Source organism: Lissotriton vulgaris, chromosome 3_1 (assembly GCF_964263255.1).
Source record: "Lissotriton vulgaris chromosome 3_1, aLisVul1.2, whole genome shotgun sequence".
Taxonomy (NCBI): domain Eukaryota; kingdom Metazoa; phylum Chordata; class Amphibia; order Caudata; family Salamandridae; genus Lissotriton; species Lissotriton vulgaris.
In genome coordinates, this window is record NC_141689.1 from 1356271818 (window position 1) to 1356294978 (window position 23161).

At 43.2% G+C, this 23161-nt stretch overlaps 1 protein-coding gene across 1 annotated transcript in view; it reads right to left on the reverse strand.

Annotated features, from left to right (window-relative positions):
- Positions 1-23161, reverse strand: part of LOC147727885 (neuronal acetylcholine receptor subunit alpha-7-like) — a 1417517-nt gene that overhangs the window by 767180 nt on the left and 627176 nt on the right. Inside the window, exon 3 of the mRNA XM_086961831.1 lies at positions 17323-17367. Within this exon, the coding sequence (XP_086817957.1) occupies positions 17323-17367 (45 nt within the window). The remainder of the gene's footprint in view (positions 1-17322; positions 17368-23161) is intronic.

The window sequence follows — 23161 nt, forward strand, 5'->3', positions numbered from 1 at the left end:
GAGGACATTGAAGCCCGAAACAGGCGTAATTATATTCGTATTATAGGGGTGCCGGAGAGTACCAATACGGAAAGGCTCTCCCCACAGTTCGTTGTGGAGAGGGCCCATAGATCCCTTGGCCTCAGGCCGCCTCCTGGAAGCACACCGTGACCCATCATAGCGCGTCTTCTTAATTACAGGGATAGGGACAATGTGTTACAGATCGCCAGGGAAAAAAAACAGCTGGCTTATGACGGTGTCTCCTTCACCATCTTTCCGAGCTTCTCTTCTCATGTTTAGGAGGAGAGACGCAAGTTCAACGCTGTGAAGCAGAAACTACGACAGGCGCAGGTGGATTATGCCCTGTTGTATCTGGCGCATCTTAGAGTAAAGTATCAGGGCACTCAGACGATCTACGCGAAGCCGCAGCAGGTGGAGGACTTCCTCAAGAAACTAAAGCGACAAAAGGGTTTGGCTTCTGAACAGGGGGACGCATCAGAGGTGCACCTCTCAGATGTGGAATGGTCTCCTCCGAGTTAGACATTGGATCTGATTTGCGCACCAGTAGCTTTCACAATGAGCATCGGTCTAGTAGGCGTTTGCTTTGGACATACCTAATGGTAAGAGTCCCTGCCAGGGGACGATATACGAGGGCGGAACACGGATGAATTGGACAGCCGGACAACCTTGCTGCCTTACGGGGGATGGTCCACTTGTTGTAGGTCTTCCGTACAGGAAGGAGGTACCCGTGTGCTACCTGGTTAGAGTTCCCCAATGGGAGTACCCCTGTTGTATTACTTTTCATGGTTGTTAGGGGGGAGGGGGTTGGGATTGATTGATTCTGGCATAATTGGGATGCTTCAGTGGGAGGGGGGAGGTCGGGATGGGAAGTTTACAGTATTGGTGACAGTGCAATGCGTTTTGCAGTTAAGAAAAGTGGCGTACACACAGGAGGCGTGTTGTATCAGCTCATGATGATGGGCAGTCAGAGTGTTTGCATGGAACAGCATGACTGGGGATGGGGCTGACTCAGACCTGAAGGTGCTATGCCGGAATGTTAGAGGGCTGAATGATGCAAGGAAGTGCAGGCAGGTCCTCGCTTATCTGGAGAAGCAGCAGATACAGGTGGCATTTCTGCAGGAGACCCATATACGTCCTCAGGCTTGTACTACATTCGCTAACAGATGGGCCAACATAAGAGCGTTCTCTTCCTACTCCTCGTATGCATGGGGTACTGCCATATTGATTAAGAACCGGTCCCCTTTGCACTTGCAGGTATGATTTCGGATCCACAGGGGAGATATGTAATTATATTGGGGAGGATGGGGAGGGATTCTGTAACAATTACAAATTGCTATGCCCCTAATGTTAATACTCCTGATTTTTTCTCGTCTTTATGGGGTAACATTCTGGATTTAGGGTCGACACATATTATATAGGGGGTGACTTTAATGTCGCATTGGTTCCCACTCAGGAAAGAGAGAACACTATAACAACAACTCTTGCGAGATATTGGCTGGCATTATTGAAGAGGGGGGTCTGCTTGGTGATGGTTACATCAGTTGCAGCGAGAAGGGACGCATTTCACATCACGCACGGGGACATGGGCACGGCTAGACTACTGCCTGCTCTCCAGGGGGCTAGGCATAGGTTTAAGTGAGGCTAGATATCTTGCAAGGACATATTCTGATCATTGCCCTGTTAAAATTGTGCTTACGGTACCCGGTTATGATACACTCAGGCCGACATGGTGAATGCAACCGAAAGCCTTGTTGGACTTCGTTTTTCGGACTGAACTGGGGGAGGAAATAAAGTACTTCTTCATACAAAATAAGGGCTCCTTGAATAATGTGGAGATAATATGGGAAGCCTTCAAAGTTACTATACAGGGGTATTATGTATCTAAAAGCTTTGGGGTATAGAGAGACGTACAACGTACATTACGTACTTTGGAGCAGGAGTTAAAGGGGTTAGAGGGCCGGATGGTGGAGGGGGATACCGGGCAGGTACAGAAAGAGTTCAGGGCCAAGTTATCTGCATATGAGGAAGAAGCGGCCAGGGAAGTTAATTTTCAAGGGTGCCATTGGGTGGTGCGTAGATATGGTGAGGGAGAGCGACCGGGGAGGGCATTGTCAGAACTCACAAGATGTCCGTGTTTCAATAACACCATACTGGAGATAGAGAAACCGGGGGTGGGATAAGTCAGGAGACTATGGATATCATGGAAACCTTCACTACTCACTATTCTGCCCTATACACTACGCAGCGGCATGGAGAGATAGACCTTGATGGCTTTATGGAGGACGTGGCACTATGCTGGCTTAGTGATGTCCATAGACAGTTTCTTAGTGCTCCACTCGAGGTGGATGAGATCAGGGAGGCCATCATATCATTGCAGAACGGTAAGGCCCCGGGCCTAGATGGCCTGCCTGCTGAATTTTATAAATGTTACATTGACATTATGGCACCAGTCTTACGGGAAATATTTGAAGAGTCCCTGGAAGTGGGGATACTTCCCTCCACGATGCGTGAAGTGGTCATAACCTCTTTGCTAAAGCCTGGTAAACCTCCCAGAGTATGTGACTCCTACAGGCCTCTCTCACTTGCTAACTGCGAGACTAAAATATTAGCCAAGGTTTTAGCTATGCGCCTGACGCTTCTTATGGATAAGATTATTCTCCCTGACCAATCGGGTTACGTCCCAGGCAGGGCCACCACTCACAACTTACGACTCTGTTTTCTCTGATACAGACCGTGGCGCCGGAATTCCCGGTTGCGGCTGTTTTCCTAGATGCTTCTAAGGCATTTGACTCTGTGGAGTGGAGTTACCTGTTCGGAGTCTTGCATAGGATGGGGTTCCCCCCGTTATTTATCTCTTGGGTGCAGTTGTTGTACCATCGGCCTTCTGCCAAATTACTGATAAATGGTCATCTCACTAATGCTTTCTCCATATCGCGGGGTACCCGGCAGGGGTGCCCGCTCTGCCCACTACTTTTTGCCATAGTGATTGAGCCTTTTGCGTCCAGGCTGCATCAGCTCCACCGAGGAAGGGCCTTTCAGTGCTTTCAGCGACAAATACTGGTGTCATTGTACGCTGATGATGTTACGCTGTATGTTAGAGAACCTCAGCAAAATATTAACCCACTTCTGAGGGAATTTCTGGTGTTTGGACAGTTCTCATGAGTCAACATTAATTGGGCAAAATCACAATTTTTTCCGCTTACACCTGCTGTATCTCCATTCTCGTTGGATTTCCCTCTAGAATGGTGCTCTTCCGATCTTAGGTACTTGGGTATACAGATTTCTAGGGATAGGGAGGAAATGCTCAGATTGAACTACGGTATGGCAATCACGAGATTGACCAATAATGTCATCCGCTGGATCTTTCTGCCATTGCCTTTGGTAGGGCCAGCTTCCCTTATAAAGAAGGTTGTTCTCCCCCAATTTCTTTATCTGTTTCTTAACATTCCTTATTACCCTGGGGCTTTTTTCTTTAAAACTCTACGCACTGAACTAATACGGTTATTGTGGGGTGGTAAACAACCACGACTTAGCTGGGCGGTTCTTGCCCAACCTTATGATAGGGGTGGCTTTGACATTTCTGACTTCGAAACCTACTATATCAGCGCACAAGCTCATTACGCATATCACTGGATGGTACCTACACCATTTATGCCACAGCTAGCGACTGAGGATTGGCTGGCACACCCCCTTTCTTTACATGGCCTCATATATGGCCCTCTTAGCACCATAGAGACACCACTCACTACCATAACCTGTACGGTGGACGCATGGAGGTGTATGATGGGGTTTCCACTACTGTATTCATCGCGACTCCCACTCACATATCACCGGCAAATAGTACTCCTCAGAGTAGTGGGATTTCAGGCTTTATGTAAACGTCTACATGTAACTACATGGGGGGACTTGTTTAATGAAGGGTCGTTTCGCTCTTTAGAGCACCTATTTCAAGGTATGCGGCCCACGCCTTTGGAAGTCTTTCTCTTTGTACGATTGAGGCAGGGAATGAGGGCGTTACTTCCTGATTATCCCCACGAGCTGGAAACTCTTGCTCCACTGCACTTCCTTCTAAGCTCCCCTGAAGGAAAGCACTTGGTGTCGGGGTTATATCTTTGTATAGGAGCTCAACAGAGAGGGGTGGAAGGCTCAGCGCGCAGGCGTTGGAGCGATGATATGGGACAGGAAATTACGACGACCAATGGAAGTACTGTTGTAATCTCACAGAATCTGTATCAGCTAGTTGCCGGTTCAAGGTCATATATTATAGGTTCTTGCAGCATCTTTACTACACTACCGCCAACAAATACAAGTATCGGCTTTCAGATAATGACAGATGTGAACGATGTAACGGCCCGGGGCTGGTTTCATGCATCTGGCGTGGGAGTGCCCAATGGTATGGGAATACGGGACGCAGGTGCATGAGGCCCATGAACACATGCTAGATGTTACCTTGGAGAGAGATCCATTGGTCATGCTGTTGGGATACAATGCACAAACACCCAAACAAAGTAGAACATTTCCGGATATTGTGTTATTAATGGCCAAACGTAGGGCGGCATGCCGCTAGGGGAGGGCGCCAAAATTTAAGGAGTGGTTGAGAGATGTGATTTATTGTCAAGAGCAAACCTCCATATATGCACACTGCTGATGGCCTCTAGACAAAGGGACATATGGGGTCCGCTACAAACATATCTCATGCGAGGGGAAGAGGGAAGCTTGGGCTCCGCCTCACCGACCGGTGAGTGACTGCAAGAGGTTGTAAGTAGGTCCTTTGAGTAGTGGAGTGATCACATCATGCTTATTCCGTACTAATGCTGGCTATGTATTTGGGCGGGACGTTCATGTGTCTGTCTTACTGCTGAGTTATAATGTTGTACTAGACACCTGTGTACTTAATTGCGCTCTATAGGATGGCTTAGATACCTCAGACTGTGCTATGAACAATGAAACAATGCCTAATGGGAAAAAATAAAAATAAAAAACCCACTCATCATCGTTGATGAACACTGTGGACGTGATGAGAAGCGCCTCATGTATCTGGATTGAGGGTATGATTACGACGGCACTGTGAATGATCTTATATTTGGTTATACATGTCATAATGCATAGTTTTGTAATTTTGTTTTATGTCTGGAAAATGTCAAAAAATAAAGTTTTTAAAAAGCATTCCAGTCAGAATAATTATAGAGTAGCTTCATGTTTGACGACGACTGAAGTTAAGCTTGCAATATGAAATGATTGGGCTTAAACTGCACCAAGATTGCTTCTGCGATGGGTGGTATAGAACTGAACCTGGAGATAATTTTGGATTTCAAAATGGCATGTTCTATTACAGGTAGCAAATGAATGAAAGTACCATGCCTATAAATATAATTGTTCATAATAGGACAATTGTTATTGTTTTGGGTATAAATTACAGTGTTGTATGGGACACCCAGCTGCTTCAGGGAGCTAGAAATGCAAAAACAACAGTTGATGGACAGAATACAGAACAATGTCATACATTCAACACAGTACATAGATCTGGGCCTCAATCCATCCATCGTTTTATGCACTCCACACCACCCCAGTTCAGACATAGCCATATGCAAATCAGTCTTGACCCTGTGCCTCATTGGAACAGTCCAGCCCGAACTGCCAAGCAATATCTTCCCTGTACTGGAATCAAGCATCCTAGGACCGGTTTCTGGCTTTCCAGCCGTCATCACCCAGGATAGCTTGACTCCAGTGGTGTGGAGAGCTCAGGACTCACGTCTGAGCACACCCGTCCCACTCGGGGTGACAAATGCAAAAACAACAGTTGATGGACAGAATGCAGAACAATGTCATACATTCACCCCAGTACAGAGATCTGGGCCTAAATCCATCGTTTTTTTGCGCTCCACACCACCCCAGTTCAGACATGGCCATATGGAAATCAGTCTTGACCCTGTGCCTCATGGGAACAGTCCAGCCCGAACTGCCAAGCAATGTCTTCCCTGGACCGGAATCAAGCATCCTAGGACCAGTTTCTGGCTATCAGCCGTCATTAGCCAGGATAGCTTGACTCCAGTCATGTGGAGAGCACGGGACTCACGTCTGAGCTCACTCTACCACTGGAATCAAGATAGCCTGGCTGATGAGGATTATGAATCCGAAACCGGTCCCAAGATTCTTGTTTCCGGTCCAGGGAAGATATGGCTTGGCAGTTTGGGCTGGACTGTTCCCATGAGGCACAGGGTCAGACTGATTTGCATATGGCAAGTCTGAACAGGGGGGGTGGAGTGAGCTAATAAATGGTGATGGATTAAACCCAGTTCAGTTGACTGGTGGTGAGTGTTTGATTTGATCAAACGCTCCGTCCATCATCCCCTTTGGTATCGCTTTGTTCGCCCTAAGTTGGCAGGGTATGCACAGACCTGGGTCCCTTGCTCACTCTACCACTGGATTCAAAATAGCCTGGCTGATGAGGATTATGAATCTGAAACCGGTCCCAGGATGCATGTTTCCGGTCCAGGGAAGACATGGCTTGGCAGTTCGGGCTGGACTGTTCCCATAAGGCACAGGGTTAGACTGGTTTGCATATGCCCATGTCTGAACTGAATGGTGGAGTAAGCTAAAGAATGGTGATGGATCAAACCCAGATCAGTTGACTGGGGGTGAGTGTCTGAAAAGGTTCAGTGCTTCGTCCATCATCTCCTTGTGTTTGCTTTGTTCGCCTTAAGTTGGCAGTATATGCCCAGACATGGGTCCCTTGCTCACTTTGCCACCGGATTCAAGCTGGCCTGTCTGATGAGGGCTGTTAGCCTGAAACCGGTCCCAGGATACTTGTTTCAGGTCCAGAGAAGACATGACTTGGCAGTTCGGGCTGGACTGTTCCCATGAGGCACAGGGTCAAGACTGATTTGCATATAGCTGTGTCTGAACTGGGGTGGCGAAGTAAGCTAAGGAATGATGATGGATTCAACCCAGATCTGTGACTGAGGGTGAGTGTCTGAAAAGTTTCAGTGCTCCGTCTATCATCTCCTTGCGTTTTCTTCGTCCTGAGAAGTGGCAGCTGTATGCTCCTCTGCTGTGAGGTGTTGTGACCTCCAGTTTTCCTGAGGCTGTGACAACCTCACTGCCTTAACACTCTCCTCCTCCCCCTCCACCATACCTTCCGGGAGAAATTGGATTTTATTCCCATGATGAATCTGAACTTCAACCTCTCCAAATGTCACAATGGGCACTGCGTTGGTTTTTGTAGCAAAGCTGGTACCAGCACCAGCAAAGGAAGTGCTCTGAACAGTGGCTTAGTCTGTGTGGTTTCTGTTGGTACATATACTAGACTATAGTGGACGTTATGAAGCTGGTGGACTGGTAGCCTCTAAGGCAAAAGTGATGGTAGGTAGAGAGGCAACAGTGGTGCTTACCATCGGTGTGGTCCTGGTGGTTAGTACTGATAGAGCAGTTGTAATTGGCACATCTACACATCATGTATTGTTGGCACCTATGGCTAATGGTACTCAGACAGAACAAGCATTGTATCAAATTCATTAAAAGGATGTGCATATGAAAATGCCTAGGGCCTGTGCTGATGAACATATATTTTAATATGTCTAACATTCCTTTATACTGTTATTCTGTACATCATATGTGCCTTCCCTGGTACAAATAATGTCACCCTGCTACACCGCCACTGGCAATCTGTTGCATACCAATGTTGGATTGTGTGATTTTACTGTGGAACCCACAAGATTTTGTCAATGCCTGTTATGAAACTCAAACCTGCATGCCAGTTCACTCAGTGACAAGGTATCTGTTCTCTGGCATCTTCTAACACATTTTACCACTTACAAATTAACTTTGTACACAACACCACTAGGTAACCACTAAACTTATGATAACCTAACAGTTGCTCACACCAGTGAGAAGCAGTGAAAAGAAAAAACACACACATATAGATATATGTATATATATATATATATATATATATATATATATATATATATATATATATATATATATATATATATGCAGGCAAAGCACGAAAACTGAAATCTGGAGCCCCAGACCCAGAAAACGACACGAGTCCCAAAGTCAAGGCAAGTTCTTTTTATTTTCTTAAGGCAGAGGCAGCATACGAGACTGACGCGTTTCGGGCAGTTGCCCTTGTTCACAGTCACAGATTACCCAACATGCCTGGTTTTTTAAATTGCTAGTGCACACCATGTGATAGTAAAAAACATAGAAGAGTTACTATTACGGTTTGTGTTATACATCTTCTGGAGTATGGCTGCTATGTTGAAAAGTCCTCTTGTTTTGAATGCCCAAAAATCAATTTGGTAGTTCATTTACACAATGGATAATGTAACACAGGATTGTATCTGCATATATATATATATACAGCAGAGAAGACCACTTAGTTAAAAGTAGACCAAGGACACAGTGGGGATTTCTTCAGGAACCCTTTATTCACTTTCATGCCGCAGCGTAATGCATTTCAGCTTTCTTAGCCTTCCTCAGACGCCGTTCACCATCAGATTGCACCATCTCCCTCCTCAGTAAGTTCTTCGGCCTTTCCTTTAATGGGGGAACAGCTGACCCTGTTAACTCAAAGCAGCTGTGATCAAATGTGAGACCACAGCTACCAGCATGCAGCAGGATGGTAAATACATATATACGCACACTCCAACATACAAAGGCTGGGCTGCCAGCGGAAACGTGTTCCTGATGTTCCGTTCCAGACCCCCCTTATTTGGACTGAGGAGAGTGTTTGGGTTTGGGTTAAGGCACCAGCAGTAGCAGGCCGACAAACGGTAGTAGATCTGATCTACTACAGAACTGCTAAGTACTACCAGCACTGTCCATGCATCCTGAAGTAAACAGAAAATGCAGTGGTTTAAAGATGAAATTGTGAGTGCTATCTGATAAATCCATAACTCTAATGCCAGCCTTGCTTATTGGCAAGGAAACTCAGAGTTCATGGTGTAAGAAGTTTAAACAAACAGCAAGACCCCATCACAGAATATAATGGCTGTTGTTTTTCCGCTCAGATGTGCACGTTAAGTGCACTCAGCCCTCCCCACTGAAAATGAGACACAAAAAATAGAATCAAAGGTGCTCATTAGGCTGAGCCTGGGCAGCGCATGCGCTGCTCTGCAAGGCAATCTGTATTGAGTTAGGGATTTGATGCTCCATCCACTCTCCGCGGATATTTTTCATTGGCTTGTGTTGTTGTCCTTTGTAAATGCTGGCTTCAGATTCCTTAATCGCCTTTAGTCCCTCCTTTGTAGTGCCTTGTCTTAATTTGAAACCTCCCATGGCAACTGGCCCTTTTACTTCTGTTGCGACACAGTATGTTTTATTTTGTGCATAAGTTCTATTTTCTTTAATGGGGTTTGGTCTACTGCGGCCTTGACGTGCTTTCTTTACATTCAGCTCACCATGCGAGCTTTCACTTTCAAAGCAGCCGGGACAATGGCTGCTGCTTCTTTGCAATGCCATAGGTCTCGCTTTTACTAGAGTTTGAGTTATTGGCATTGTAAATGCCAACAGCTTAAACTCTTGCAAATACAAGACCTATGGCATTGCCAATATTTTTTGGGTTGTCAAAGCCCGCATGCTGCACTTTCACGTGCATGCAGGCCGCACCAGTTTCTGTATAAGAAACGTGTTTAATGAAAGGTGTGCCGCCGCTATTAAATTAAAACCGCGGCATGAATGCTTTTACAATAAATAAGCAACTGTTTGTCAAACATGCTTTTTTTTGTAATAGCCCCCATGCCGTGGTTTTACTTTAATAGCGCCGCCCACTTTTCTTTAGACACAGCTCTTCTAAAGAAAGGGGCGCAAACTTAATGCAAGTGAAAGTGTGGCATGGGGGCTTTCACAACAACAAAAAATTGCAATGTCATAGGTCTCACATTTGCAAGAGTTTAAGCTGTTCGCATTTGCAATGCCAGTAGCTCAAACTCTCGCAAATGTGAGCCCTATAGCATTGCAAATGCTTGTTTTTACCTTTCAGTCACTAACTAAAAATTCTAAATGTGGCAGACTCCCTATTCCAGTTAACAATCACTGGGTAAAATGTATTAATTAATTCTGCTTTTTTCACATATTACGACTACGGAGCATCAAATTCTGTAACATTACACGGACAGTGGAGACATATAAGCATGCAACAAAGCGTGCTGACCAGAGGCAGCTCCTCCACCAGGGTGGAGGAGCGTCGCCGCATGTCTTCCCTGGACCGGAAACAAGCATCCTGGGACCGCTTTCAGGCTAACAGCCCTCATCAGCCAGGCTAGGTTGAATCCAGTGGCAAAGTGAGCAAGGTCCAACCAGTCCCAGGATGCTTGTTTCCGGTCCAGGGAGGAGCTGGCCTGGCAGTTCGGTCTGGACTGTTCTCATGGGGCACAGACTGATTTGCATATGGCTGGGTCCAAACTGGGGTGGCGTAGTGAGCAAAAGAACGATGAATTTAACCTAGAATTTTTGAGTGGGGGAGAATGTTTGCACTGTCTGCGTTCCGTCCATCATTTGTTTGTTGTAACACTTTTGGCCATAAGTGGGCTGGGTATGCCCAGACTTGGGTCCCTTTCACACTGTGCCACTGGTTTCAAGCTAGCCTGGCTGAAGAATGGTGACATACACTGAGACCGGTCCCAGGATGCTTGTCTCCGGTCCAGGGAGGGACTGGCCTGGCAGTTCGGGCTGGACTGTTCCCATGGGGCATAGGGTCAAGACGGATTTGCATATGGTTGGGTCCAAACTGGGGTGGCGTAGTGGGCAATAAAATGATGGATTTAACCCAAAAATCTTTGACTTGGGAGAATGTTTGAATTGTCAGCGTTCTGTCCATCATTTCTTTGCTGTAACACTTCTCAGGAGGAGGCACAATAATCTGCAACTGAATGCAGGAGCTGACCAAATAACACTACTAGCTACCTTTGGTAGACAAGTTTAAACACATCTGCACTTCCTGTGATTAGGGACACCTTATAGGGCAGATGCATCACACACATAAGGTAGAGTAGGAAGCTCAATTAAACAGCACACTAGAGGCACTTCACATTCTCAAAAACATGTTCTCTGAACTGACTCAGTGCATTCCTAATGACCTAGAGTCAGCAGATAATGCAAGTGAAGCATCCACTGGCTCAGCTTTGAACAGTTTAACCAACCTTTTAGAGAGGAAGGAGATGACTTACAATGTATGAGGCTCTTTATGGTAAATAAAGCAGCATCCACCAAATGGCCAACATTCTCCTCATAAGCCTCACCATAGAGAGGAATCGAAAATTCGGCCTATATGGCACAACTTTGAGAAAATCATGGGAAGGCTGCACAAAGCAAGATGGAATAGGCTATGATTTATTTTTGGGACGTTTGGTTTGCTGCAGTTACAGATATTTAAACTTCAGAGGTGTTTGTATGGTTTTTGAGTGCACTCTTTATGACTTGTATTTCGGGGTATAGTTCGGCCATTAAACTTTTATGCACCAGTGCACCTTTCTGCTGTTTAAAGGGACATAAGTAATTTTGGGCAAATTTTATGAAAGCCTAATCTAGGTTAATTACCAAATGTAAGATTCACACATTTTGCAGATAATATTTTCTTTGGGTAGTTATCCATTTTGAGTAACTTTTGTTCCACCCGATATGCCAACTTAGCTGGGGCTATGACTACACCAGTGGACTGAAGACGTGACCGAGCCTAGTCCCTGCCAGTCCCCCACAGGCACCACTCTATACAATCTCAATCTCCTGTGCCAAATCCTGAGGAATCATCACAAAATGTTAGAGCAGCACCTCTGAGAAACACCTGTCACAGGCAGCACAAGCAAAAACCCAGCACACCATCACCCAAAAAGAATGGCGTTGTTCCTGTCCGTTGGATCCCTGTGCCCTTTTCATACATTGCAGGTGGTAAGAAAACCTGCTCCAAATTAATTACTGTTCTGAATCCCATGTTTTATTTTATAGCAGGCTCTGAATCTCACTTTCCTTGTTCACAGCAGATGGGAAATGAGAGACTGCTCTTCATAGTTGTTAGGTAATTCACACTCCTGATGCTTGGCAAAGGCGAAGGCACTTGCTTCAGCTTTGTAGGAGAGTATGGATCCCCCTTGCTATGTCTGAAGTTGGTAAATAAGTCTTCTTCTTCTTAAGTACCATCCCCATCCCTCCATCACCTGAGGTATCAGAAGAAGGCAAGTGCAAACTCATGTTTCTTTGCATGTGGTATATACCCCTCTGTGTGCTCCAATGTATCTCTTGTTTCATGGCTTGTTGCCCCTTTTGTGGTTTAGTGGCACAACAGACGCCCACAGCATAACAAACATTATCTTTATTCTGCAATAGCTAGCATGGCTTATTACAATATGCCATGAACTACTGCCATTATTCTAGGGTCTGGTGCATCACCCAAGAACACAAACCCACCACCCTGCCCTCATACCATCACCCACCACACACCCAACCACGGAACAGTCAGTACATTTATGGGAGAGTTGCCCATCAAAGTTAGTGAAGGATGCTCTTAAGCACTGGATATTTTTTTGATCAAAAACATATTATTCAGAGGGAAAAACCATGATATGCTTTAGTATCTGATGAGCCCATAACAAGAGTGAGACCGGTCCTGGGTTGCTTGTGTTCTTGTTCAGGGAGGACCAGTTAGGGCTGTACTATTTTCATTTCAGCTTAGTGAAGGACTCCCTTCTTTAACAGGGTCACGTTTTATGGTTTAATTGCCCACAAAACCGTCTTCTTGCCTTTCTCTGTTCCTTAACAGAGGATTCATTAGCCCCTTTGAGGAAGCCTATTTGTATGCCCAACATACACCGAAATGTAACATTTGGGCTCCTCAAGTATGTTTATGTATGCCGCGATTTTACCGCTGTGCGGTAAACAAAAGAACAGGGCGGGCCGTGATGAACCCCAGCCGTCATCAGCACACGCCCACCGCGGGGCGTGACCGCTGGGGTTCGTCACCAGCATGGGAGGGGTTAAGGGAGCACATTTTGAGTTGTTTATTCACATGAAAAAGACAGATGTATGTCAGCCAAAGTGAAATTATCTACTCTTACACAATGAGAATAACAGCTAAGTTTAGGAGTTTAATTTGTTAGACTCATCAACACTGTTGAAGACTCTTGTAGTTAACCTGGGTAATGCTGTGAATCTCCCTTTTTTCCATGAAGAAGGCAGTGTTTAAGAACTTCTGTATTGCACCCAAATATAAAACCTGGCTCCCAAATTTATTTTTCAACTTTATTAAAGTCTGCCTTTTTTTACATGGGCACATTTTGATTTTGTCTCCTTTTCAATTAAAAGGCAGTCATACCATACTACTGCCAAAGTGGTTGTTTTATACTCGTGCACAAAATGACAATCCGCCTCACTCTGAAAATTCAGCTGTATGTTCCACTTAGATAACTTGTGCTCCCGAACACAGCAAATGTTTTAACTTTGTTGAACAACGTTTTTGAATGTACAGACAATAGATTATGAAGTCTTAGCCAAGGTAGCTCGAAGGATCCCCAAGCACCCGTAGTAGAAAAACTCTGAGAGGAGAAAGAGCTTTGGGGGGAGATGCACATTATGTTCTTGAATCCTAGACACAAAAATAACAACAATATGCCAGTCCTTAAATCTATTTCTCGAATGTATTATACCAACAGGGTCAGAAATAAGCTGTCCTGGTAGTTTAGTACAATCAGAAATACAGTTTTGCTTCCATATGGACACTAGTTCCTAAGGTGATGGCTAGAAAGGAGAATGAGAACTCAGATATTTAGATTTCTAGGGAAATGGGGACCTTCATGGATGAGCACAGTTCAATTCAGCTATTGCTGCATTTGAAGTAGGGTTATTACTTAGATCAGTGGGATAATTCCAATATAGCTCCCACGGGGCCTTGACTACCACTGTTATCAAATCACATCCTCTCATGTATATTTATAAAGAGCACAATCATGCCTGGGGGTATGTTGGTGCGGAATAACAATTGAATTTTTTTACCCAAGGCAAGGTTGCTCATTTTATCAACTGTGGAAGAATGAACGTCTGAGTTGAGCACCACTATTCAAACATATGAGTGTGTGGTCGCAGATCATTTAAGTGGCTATATTAGTTTACTAAGACACCAGACTAATACTAGCTATTTCTTCTGGGCCGTCAAAATACCTATAATCACACACTATCACTGTGGGGACCTGAACATCACTGTATTCACACACTATCTTTGTGGTGTCATCAGTATCAATATATACAATCAAATGTTATCTTTGCGGGGAATTGAACAAGGCTATCATCACACACTATTTCTGATGAGACTGTGGTAACTCTATATTCATACACCAACTCTATGAGACAACTGGACATCTCTATAATTAAACACTATCTCTGTGGGGACCTGGGCATTCATATAATCACACACTATCTCTGTGGGGACCTGAACATTCATATAATCACATACTATATTTAGGAGGTATTGAATATAACTATCAACACACATAGCTCTGTAGAGATCTGGGTATGTCTATATTCACACAATATCTCTGTGGGGACCTGGACATAAATATACATTCACTTTGTGAGGACTTGAATATGACTGTGTTCACATAATCTCTCTGCAAGCACATCAACATGTCTATCATAAAAGACTGCCTCTAGAGGGACAGGAACGTGACAGTTATCACACTTTCTCTACAGTGCTACAATCACTATTTCTGTAGGGCATGTGGGCATCCCGATTATCACACACTATCGCTTTGGGGACCTGGGCTTCACCATAGTCACACAATATCTCTGCATCACTTAAGCATGACTGTAATCACAAACTATCTGTGCAGGCACCTGAGCATCACTATAATCACATACTACTCTGTAAGGACCTGAGGATGACAATTATAATACCCCATCTCTCCAGGAACTTCAACATTACTGTCCTAACACTGTCTATGTGGGGACTTGAACATGGCTGTAATCACACACAATCTCTGCATGGACATGAACATAAATAATTGCACACCATCCATGAGGGAAATTAACCATGAAAATAATCACACACTATGTCAATGGGGACTTGAGAGTGACTATAATTAAATGCTATATCTGTGGAGATACTGTGATGATACACTATTTATGAATGGATGTCAGTATAACTATTAAAATATACTATCTCTACAGGGATGTGAACAACACTATCATAATACTCTATATCTGGGGATTTGAATCACACACTATCTCTGTGTGGACCTGGGCATCCCTATAATCACACACTATCTCTGTGGGGACCTGGGCATCCATATACTCACAAACTATCTCTGTGGTGACCTGGGCATCCCTATAATCACACACTAACTCTGCAGGGACCTAGGCATCAATATAATTTATAATTAATCAAATACCATCTTCAAACTTATCTAAATCCACAAAGTAACTCTGTGGGGTCGGAGCTTTACTCTAATAGCACTATTATTTTTGCATGAACTGCAGCAAGACTATCATCATACACCAAAACTAAACACAATATCTGTGGAGACCTGGGAATGCCTATAATCACACATTATCTATGTGAGGACCTGGGCAACCATATGCTCACACACTATCTCTGTGGGGACCTCGGCATCCCTATAATCATGCACTATCTCTATGGGGACCTAGGCATCAATATAATCATATAATCAATCAAATACTATCTTTTGGACTTAACAATAATCACAAACTATCTCTGTGGGACATTTGCATTACTCTAAAAGCACTATTTCTACATGAACTGCAGCATGACTATCATCATACACCAAAACCAAGCACACTATGTGTGGAGAACTGGGCATGACCATAATCAGACACTATCTTTTGGAGAATTTGATCAAGACTATAATCCCACACTATCTTTGTGGCAACCTCTGCAACCTTTAGTGACACACTATGTCATGCACTATCTCTGTGGGGACTTCAACATAAATATAATCACTCACTATGTTTATTGGGACTTCAAAGTAACTAGAATAAAACACTATCTGTGGGGAGATGGCATCAATATAATCATGCAGTGAATATGACTATCATCACACAGATTCTCTCTCAACTCCAGAAAATTACTATAATCTCATATCATATCTTTGGGAACAATTAATGCACAGCCATACAAACATGTTGCTAATTGGTGAAGTTGATGAAAAAGAACTAGGTGGTCAGATGGCAACTTGGTTTTGCCACCTGACCCCATTGCAGGATCTTTGGCCTCTAAAGTAATTTAACTATGTGTTTTTTTATAGTCCTTAAAGTTTGTGAGCACTCAGTAATAGGCTAGATATCTTTCAATGCACTTGATATATTATTGTTTTCTGCTGAGAAATGTGTTATCATCCAAATCCATGCTCTGTGTGCTCCTCGGACACAATGAGCTATTCATATTTGACTAAACTATCAAGTAAATTAGGTACAGCACTGAAAAATAACATTTAGCTATTTGATTATGAATGATCATTATTGAGTAAGTCTCCGCAAGGATGGTAACACATGTTCAAGTCCCCACAAAGATGGTTCTGTGCGCCTGATTAAATAACAACATATTTGCAGAATTGAAGCAGGATCCAGTATTATGAATGTTTTCTTAACATTTTTCTGTTATTGGTAAATGTAAAGGTACCTCAAGATTGTGATGTGATTACCACAGTGCAATTTTAAATCCTGTAATTGCACATGATGTAATAATTGAAATTTGCTTACAGTGGTTGTATGATAGAATATTGATCTCAACAATACTGTATCTCAAATATTGATTAGTAAAATATTGTGAAGGCAAGTATTTGCTATTCCCAACTCCACAAGAATGTACTTTGAAGATAAATATGTTATCATGGAGCATAAATGTGCAGTTAAGAATAGTATACCATTCATACCTATATATATTGCCTTCACAATATTTTGGCAGTCTATGTTTATATTTTTTATAGCTTGACGTTTAAAATGTAATATTTTGGTATACCTCTTGGAGCGGGACCCCTGCTCATGCACCAGACAAGAAGTTAAAATCTACACATTGTGCCATAGGTTGTTTTGAATGGCTATCAACTGTATCCAAGGAGATGCTAGCTCAATTTATTCATAACTTTGACAGTGTGGACTAAATAATTTTTTCTCAGTGTTAAGATGGTAGAGATGTTAAATTGCACTACAAAATCATTTATCATATGTTGTTCTGTACAAGGGTAGGGTGACAGGCACAAATGCCTGAGAAATTAAGTGTAATATCCTTAAAATGCAGTAATTAGAACACTCTCTCTATATGCATATGTGCGGACTATGCCTGTGCTTATACATAAAATAAAAACGGAAAGTTCTTACCATCTGGAGCCAAGCATTCGTAATTAGAACTTGATTTTTCTCATCCTTGAAAAAAGAAATACAAAATAAAAATTAGCACAAAACTGGTAATCAGGGTTTATAAGTACTCATTCAGTATACTGACAATCATGTATGTTTGTTATTTAGACACATGAATCCTAAGCAATTGACCCACAATTAAAGATCTCTCAATGAAAAGTGAGCTTCATTGAAATTCAATAAGAGGATACTCATCACAATCTTTATTCGATCAATGTAGACCATAAAAGCACATAAAGCATACATTTCTGATATTTACTGACTGAATACTTAGTTACAGCAGAGAAGGAAATTAATAAAGATAAAAGGACAATCTAAAAATGTATTATTGAGTGCAAATTAAAAAAATAATAAAATATACGTATAAAGTGCTAGTGCCATAGTGCATTATCCAAAAGAGGTTCAACAGGTTCGGACTTTTACAATAAAATTCCACTTTTAAGTAAATACAAAAACTGCCCTATGAGGTGGGATTGGAGTATGGTTCCTCTAGGTCCTAAATAGCTTTTTTTCTCAATCTGAGGGCACCTGAGAAAAAAACGTGCAAACCCCCAAAAAATCACGGGGAAGGGTAAGGTTTGTAAAAACAACAATGCAGGCCTTACCTTTAGGAATTGATTGTTCCTTACCAGCGGAAAAATGTATTCACGTCTCTGGGAGCTATAAAAATCACAGAAAAATATAAAATGCAAAGCGTACTGTTATAAAATGTTATCCAAGGTCAAGGTTTCAAGGCTCCTGGCTTTCAAAAAACCCTTTGGGCAACGCCCTCTACGCGGGAACCACAGCCAAGATCCAGGAAAGACTCCAACGCATAAAGAACACCTCCGCACGCCTCATCCTTGACATACCCTGCCACACCCACATCACCGCCCACCTGAAAGACCTGCACTGGCTCCCAGTCAACCAGAGGATCACCTTCAAGCTCCTCACACACGCTCACAACGCCGGACCAGCATACCTCAACAAACGTCGCACCTTCTCCATACCTGCCTGCCAGCTCTGCTCCGCTGACCTCGCCCTAGCCACCGTCCCACGCTTCCACAGGGCCTCCATCGGTGGCAGATCCTTCTCCTACCTCGCCGCCAAGAAATGGAACACCCTACCCACACAGCTGCGCCAGACCCAGGACCTGCTGACCTTCAGGAGACTTCTCAAATCCTGGCTGTTTGATCAGTAGCTGCACCCCCACCGGCCACTTCAGCACCGTGAGACCCTCACGGGTGATTAGTGCGCTCTACAAATGTTGATTGATTAATTGATTGGGACTATTAGGAACCAGTTTATAGTGTTGAGTCTAAATCTGGTCAATTTAAAACGATGGTGGGCATTATTGACAAATGACAGGCAGTGTTCCCCCCTCAAAGTTGTTGTAAACAGTGCATGTTGGCGTGCTGTGGGTTTTGGAAGTTTCCTGTTTCCCTTTTTCTACACCACCTGGATAGGAACATGTTTTTGATGGCCAGCACATCACCAGGGCGTAAAGATTTTGGGTTATCGTACAAGTCCAAGCAGCCTAGCCTCATCAACTGTTCTTAAAGGTATCCCAACTACAGAATATGGAGGGTTCTTTCAAGGACACTTCAGTCCTTTAATACGTGATGACTCAGGGTAGGAACAGGAATTGACCAAATTCTCAGCCGGCATGTTATTGGCGCCACAGCAATATGATCAGATATATAACCCACCTAGCTCCTCATGAATAATAAGACAGGGGGTGCTGATTGGAATGGCAAGAAGTTTGCACAAAAATGCATTCTCTACTGCCTTTAACTCTCTACTGTCCTTATACCCCCACACATCACAGTCATAGCTTGCCTTAGGGATGCATTGTTCTTTAAAGACCTTTAAACGTGCAGGCAAAGGTTTAGTCTCTAGTCTATTAGCAAAGTCCATAGTGGCACCAACATCCCTCACTAAATAATTCTTCTTGAGAGTTCTTTGGGCAACCCAGGAGCCTCTGGTCATCAAACAACTCTTCCAAGCAGGTGAACGTGATCACCTTAGTAAGCTCTGCCCCCTTACAGAAAAACATGCACCCAGCAGACTTACGGCTCCCAATAGTCATTGCATGTGATTTAGTTAGTAGAGAGGTCCAGAGAATCAATAACATCGATAAAAATATTTAAAAGATTTTGGAGGCCCACTGCAGTATGTGCAAGCAACACTGCATTGTCCGATTAAAGTAATGCAGGTATTAGTTTTGTGCCTCCCTGGGTATATCTATTTAAGCTGGTGTAAAGGCCTCCCCTAGTTTATTGATATAAAGGGTAAACAGCAGGGGGGCCAAAATGCACTCCTGTCTTACCCCTCGCTTGACCCCCCATGAGGCAGACAGGATACCATTTGCATCATACCGGACTGATGCTGAAAGATTAAGGAGAAACGTGTAAGGAATGCCACCACGTCTGCGTCCATACCCAGCTCCAGGAGAATTTGACAAAGTTTGGATCTATTAACAGTGTTGAACGCCAAAGTTAGATCCATGAAGGTCATGGTATATTTTCCCACTATCAATTGCAAGTTGCTACACTGATCCACTATCCCTCTGCCCTGCTAAAGCCATATCTGAGCACTGAAATAACATTATGATTAGCTAGCCAGCAGTTTAATCCTTCCAAAACAACCTTCCCCATGATTTTCACAGCAGAGTCAAGGAGGGAAATGGGCCAATAACAAACTGGGTCGTCCCTCGCCCCTTTTTAAAAAATTGGTAAAATTATGGGTCTGGACCAGGAGGCTGAAAAACTACTCTTGCTGACCACGTTAACTACACATGCCAAAATCTTAGCACAGAACAGAAGGCCGGCTTTGTAGAGATCCGGGGAAAACACACCCGGTCCAGGGATTTCCCCGTCCTGTATTCGAGATGGCATTAAACACTTTATCAGTGTTAAAATTCAAAGGTGAGATTTTGTTTCCAGGTTCCTATGGGGTGTTTGGTGCCCCCAGGTACTCCCTGCCATAAATCCCTTCAAAGTTCTGAACCCATCTGGGGCGATAGTGCAATCCACTCTAGAATTTACCGAGCTTAAAAGAAAAGCACTGTTTACTATTTGACAACATTTGGAACTGCTAGCCAGCACACCAGCCTCACACAAGCCTTCCCACGCATTTTCACAGATGTTTTTTGCCCTCTGCTGGATCGCTAATGATTGAGTCAAACTTTGGGCCTTGCCTTACGACCCAAGTTCAACTCTGATGGTCTTTTATTTGCCTGCTAAAAGTTGTCATGGGAAAGAAACACATCAAAATGATACTTATAATGTAGTCATGCTGTAAAGTCCACAGACTCCGAAATCCAATTATGGATTTTTATTATAAGGCCAAAAATAATTGGATATATACATACCACAAAATCAGCGAATATAGGTACAGGAAAATCAATACAGTGCCAAATCTACTCATATAATTGATTCTGCAAAAGAGACACAAAACTATAAACTCCAAGATTAGTGCACAACCCAAGATGAAGGCGGAGCCCAAATCCCATTTCATTAAGAAAGAAAGGATTAAATATCTTTCCCGACACTCCTCTCATGAATGATGGTTTTGTTGGGCTCCCCTATCCTAGTTATCAAAGGTGTAAGCATGTGTAGACTTCCTTAGAAGTACTCACGTTAAATGGGTCAAAATAGCTTAAAGCTATGGAGCTCGCTTTTAAGATGCTCCTTCTCCTCCGAAAATCTAGAAGTCTGAATTTTCTGTACCTGCGCGCAATACAAAAGGAATAAACTCAGCCCCCTCCTAAATGTATCACATGACATATTATTTCACTTCTTCAGTATTGTGGTGTTTTTCCATAACTTCTTGAATTAAATCTTCCTTGCTTCTGGTGACCTTGGAGTGTAGATAGGCCAGGCACAGAAGATATCCTCCCTTCTCGCTTCTCAGGCTGTTCAAAGATATTCCAGTTATCTCCTTAAACTAAAAATAATGATGATAGATTCCTTCTACCTACAATGGGATAAGAGCATACTGTTCCGGCACATACAAAGATACATTCAATTGATTCCTCAGTAGCTGAGGAAGTGAAACAGTAAACAACTTCTAATTTTGGGCCTACGGTGTAGGCAACTTTAACACATACGATTACATGAATATGAATATAGTTTCGTTCTGCACCTGTGTATACGATTATAGTGGTGTCTTCTAATATATGCAAGTTCTATGTAAAATACGCATATTTCTTGTTAATGTGTAGAATACATGCATTTAAAAAAATAGTACATAATAATATTGGAAAAACATGTGGGTGCATTTAAACTATGAGTATGACACACCCCTACAATATTGGGAAGCCCATTCCGGAGACAGCATGGGAACAGATAATGTGTAGGGCTTGGAAAAGCACGAGGAAAGCAAAATTTCAGCTGGTGCATTTCTATATACTACACAGGGCATACTTAACTCTGGGTAGGATTAGGAAGTATTTTAAAGTGGAGGAGGCAGCGTGCCCCAGGTGCGCGAGCGAAAGGGTGGAGTTGGAACATATGCTATGGGAGTGCCCTAAATTAGGGGACTACTGTGAAGAAGTGGGAGACACACTGAATAGGACCACATAGCGACAACTAACTTTTGACATAGCAACATGCATACTGCATTGGGTCCCTCATACACCCAAGACCAAGGTGACAAGCAAATTCGTAGATATGGGACTACTGCTAGCGAAGAGGGAAATAACGAGGCATTGGAAATCGAAAGACAGCCCTAATAGCAAGAGAAGGAAGGCTGAGTTTTTAAAATGGACAAGCAGTGAGAGTGTCCTTAGATATCAGCAGGCGCGACTTCTAAATAATGAAAAAGCACTAGATTCCGCAAACGCATGGGAGACGTTGGTACAATCTTTATCAGATCACCAAGCAGAGGAAGAGTAGGCAAAGCGGACTGGGTGCCATAAAGTCCTCTTGCAACTACAGGTACATTGTGGGATGCTTTTAGTAGGAGCTTCATCACAACAAGAGTCTGGAAAGGATGTTCACAGTAACACACACCGGTGGGGAGGGTGGGGGAGGGTGACATATTGGGGTTTGGGTGGAGTCTAGTGTGAGATTTAAGATTTGCAAACTTTAGAATTACGTAGAAATCATCAATGTACTATTGTATTGCATCAATTAACTACTGGATGGTCCACGTGTGATAAGTTGGGGGAGGAATATTGGGATGCTTGACATAAGATGATGGTGAATGGTTATGAATAGTGTAATTTGCACATATGAAACCAATAAAGTATGTTTAAAAAAAAAAAGAAAAAATGATACACCCCTACAATAAGAGTGCTGTATGCACTCTATCAGTTCCCTCCTCTTATGACTAGTGTCATAATACCAACATCGTACTTTCTCCTACAGAACTTTCTTTGCAGAACAGATCGAACTAAACAGAAGGTGTAGCTTGCCATCCCTGTCTGAATTTTTCTAACCCTTTGAGATGCAGATAATGACTGTCCTGCAGTTGTTCTAACTGCTGCTCTCGTTTCTTTAAGGAGTTTTCATTATGGTGTGCCTTTTGCCACTTATAAGTCTTAAAGGCTCCCCATAGCACAATGATACAAATGACTGCAATTATGATGGGTTTCAAGATGCATCCCACTATTCCTTGTCCAAGGCTTTCAAACTAAGTTTCAATCTTCCCAAAACCTTTACCAATGTGTTCCCATAGGCCATCTGCAATCAAGTCATGCAAATCTTGATGGATTTCTGAGATGTTACTGATATATTTGCGTATATCCTGACTATTGTCTGGAATATATGTGCAGCACTGCTACACTTTGAATAATTTACAGCTTTTGCTAGGAGAA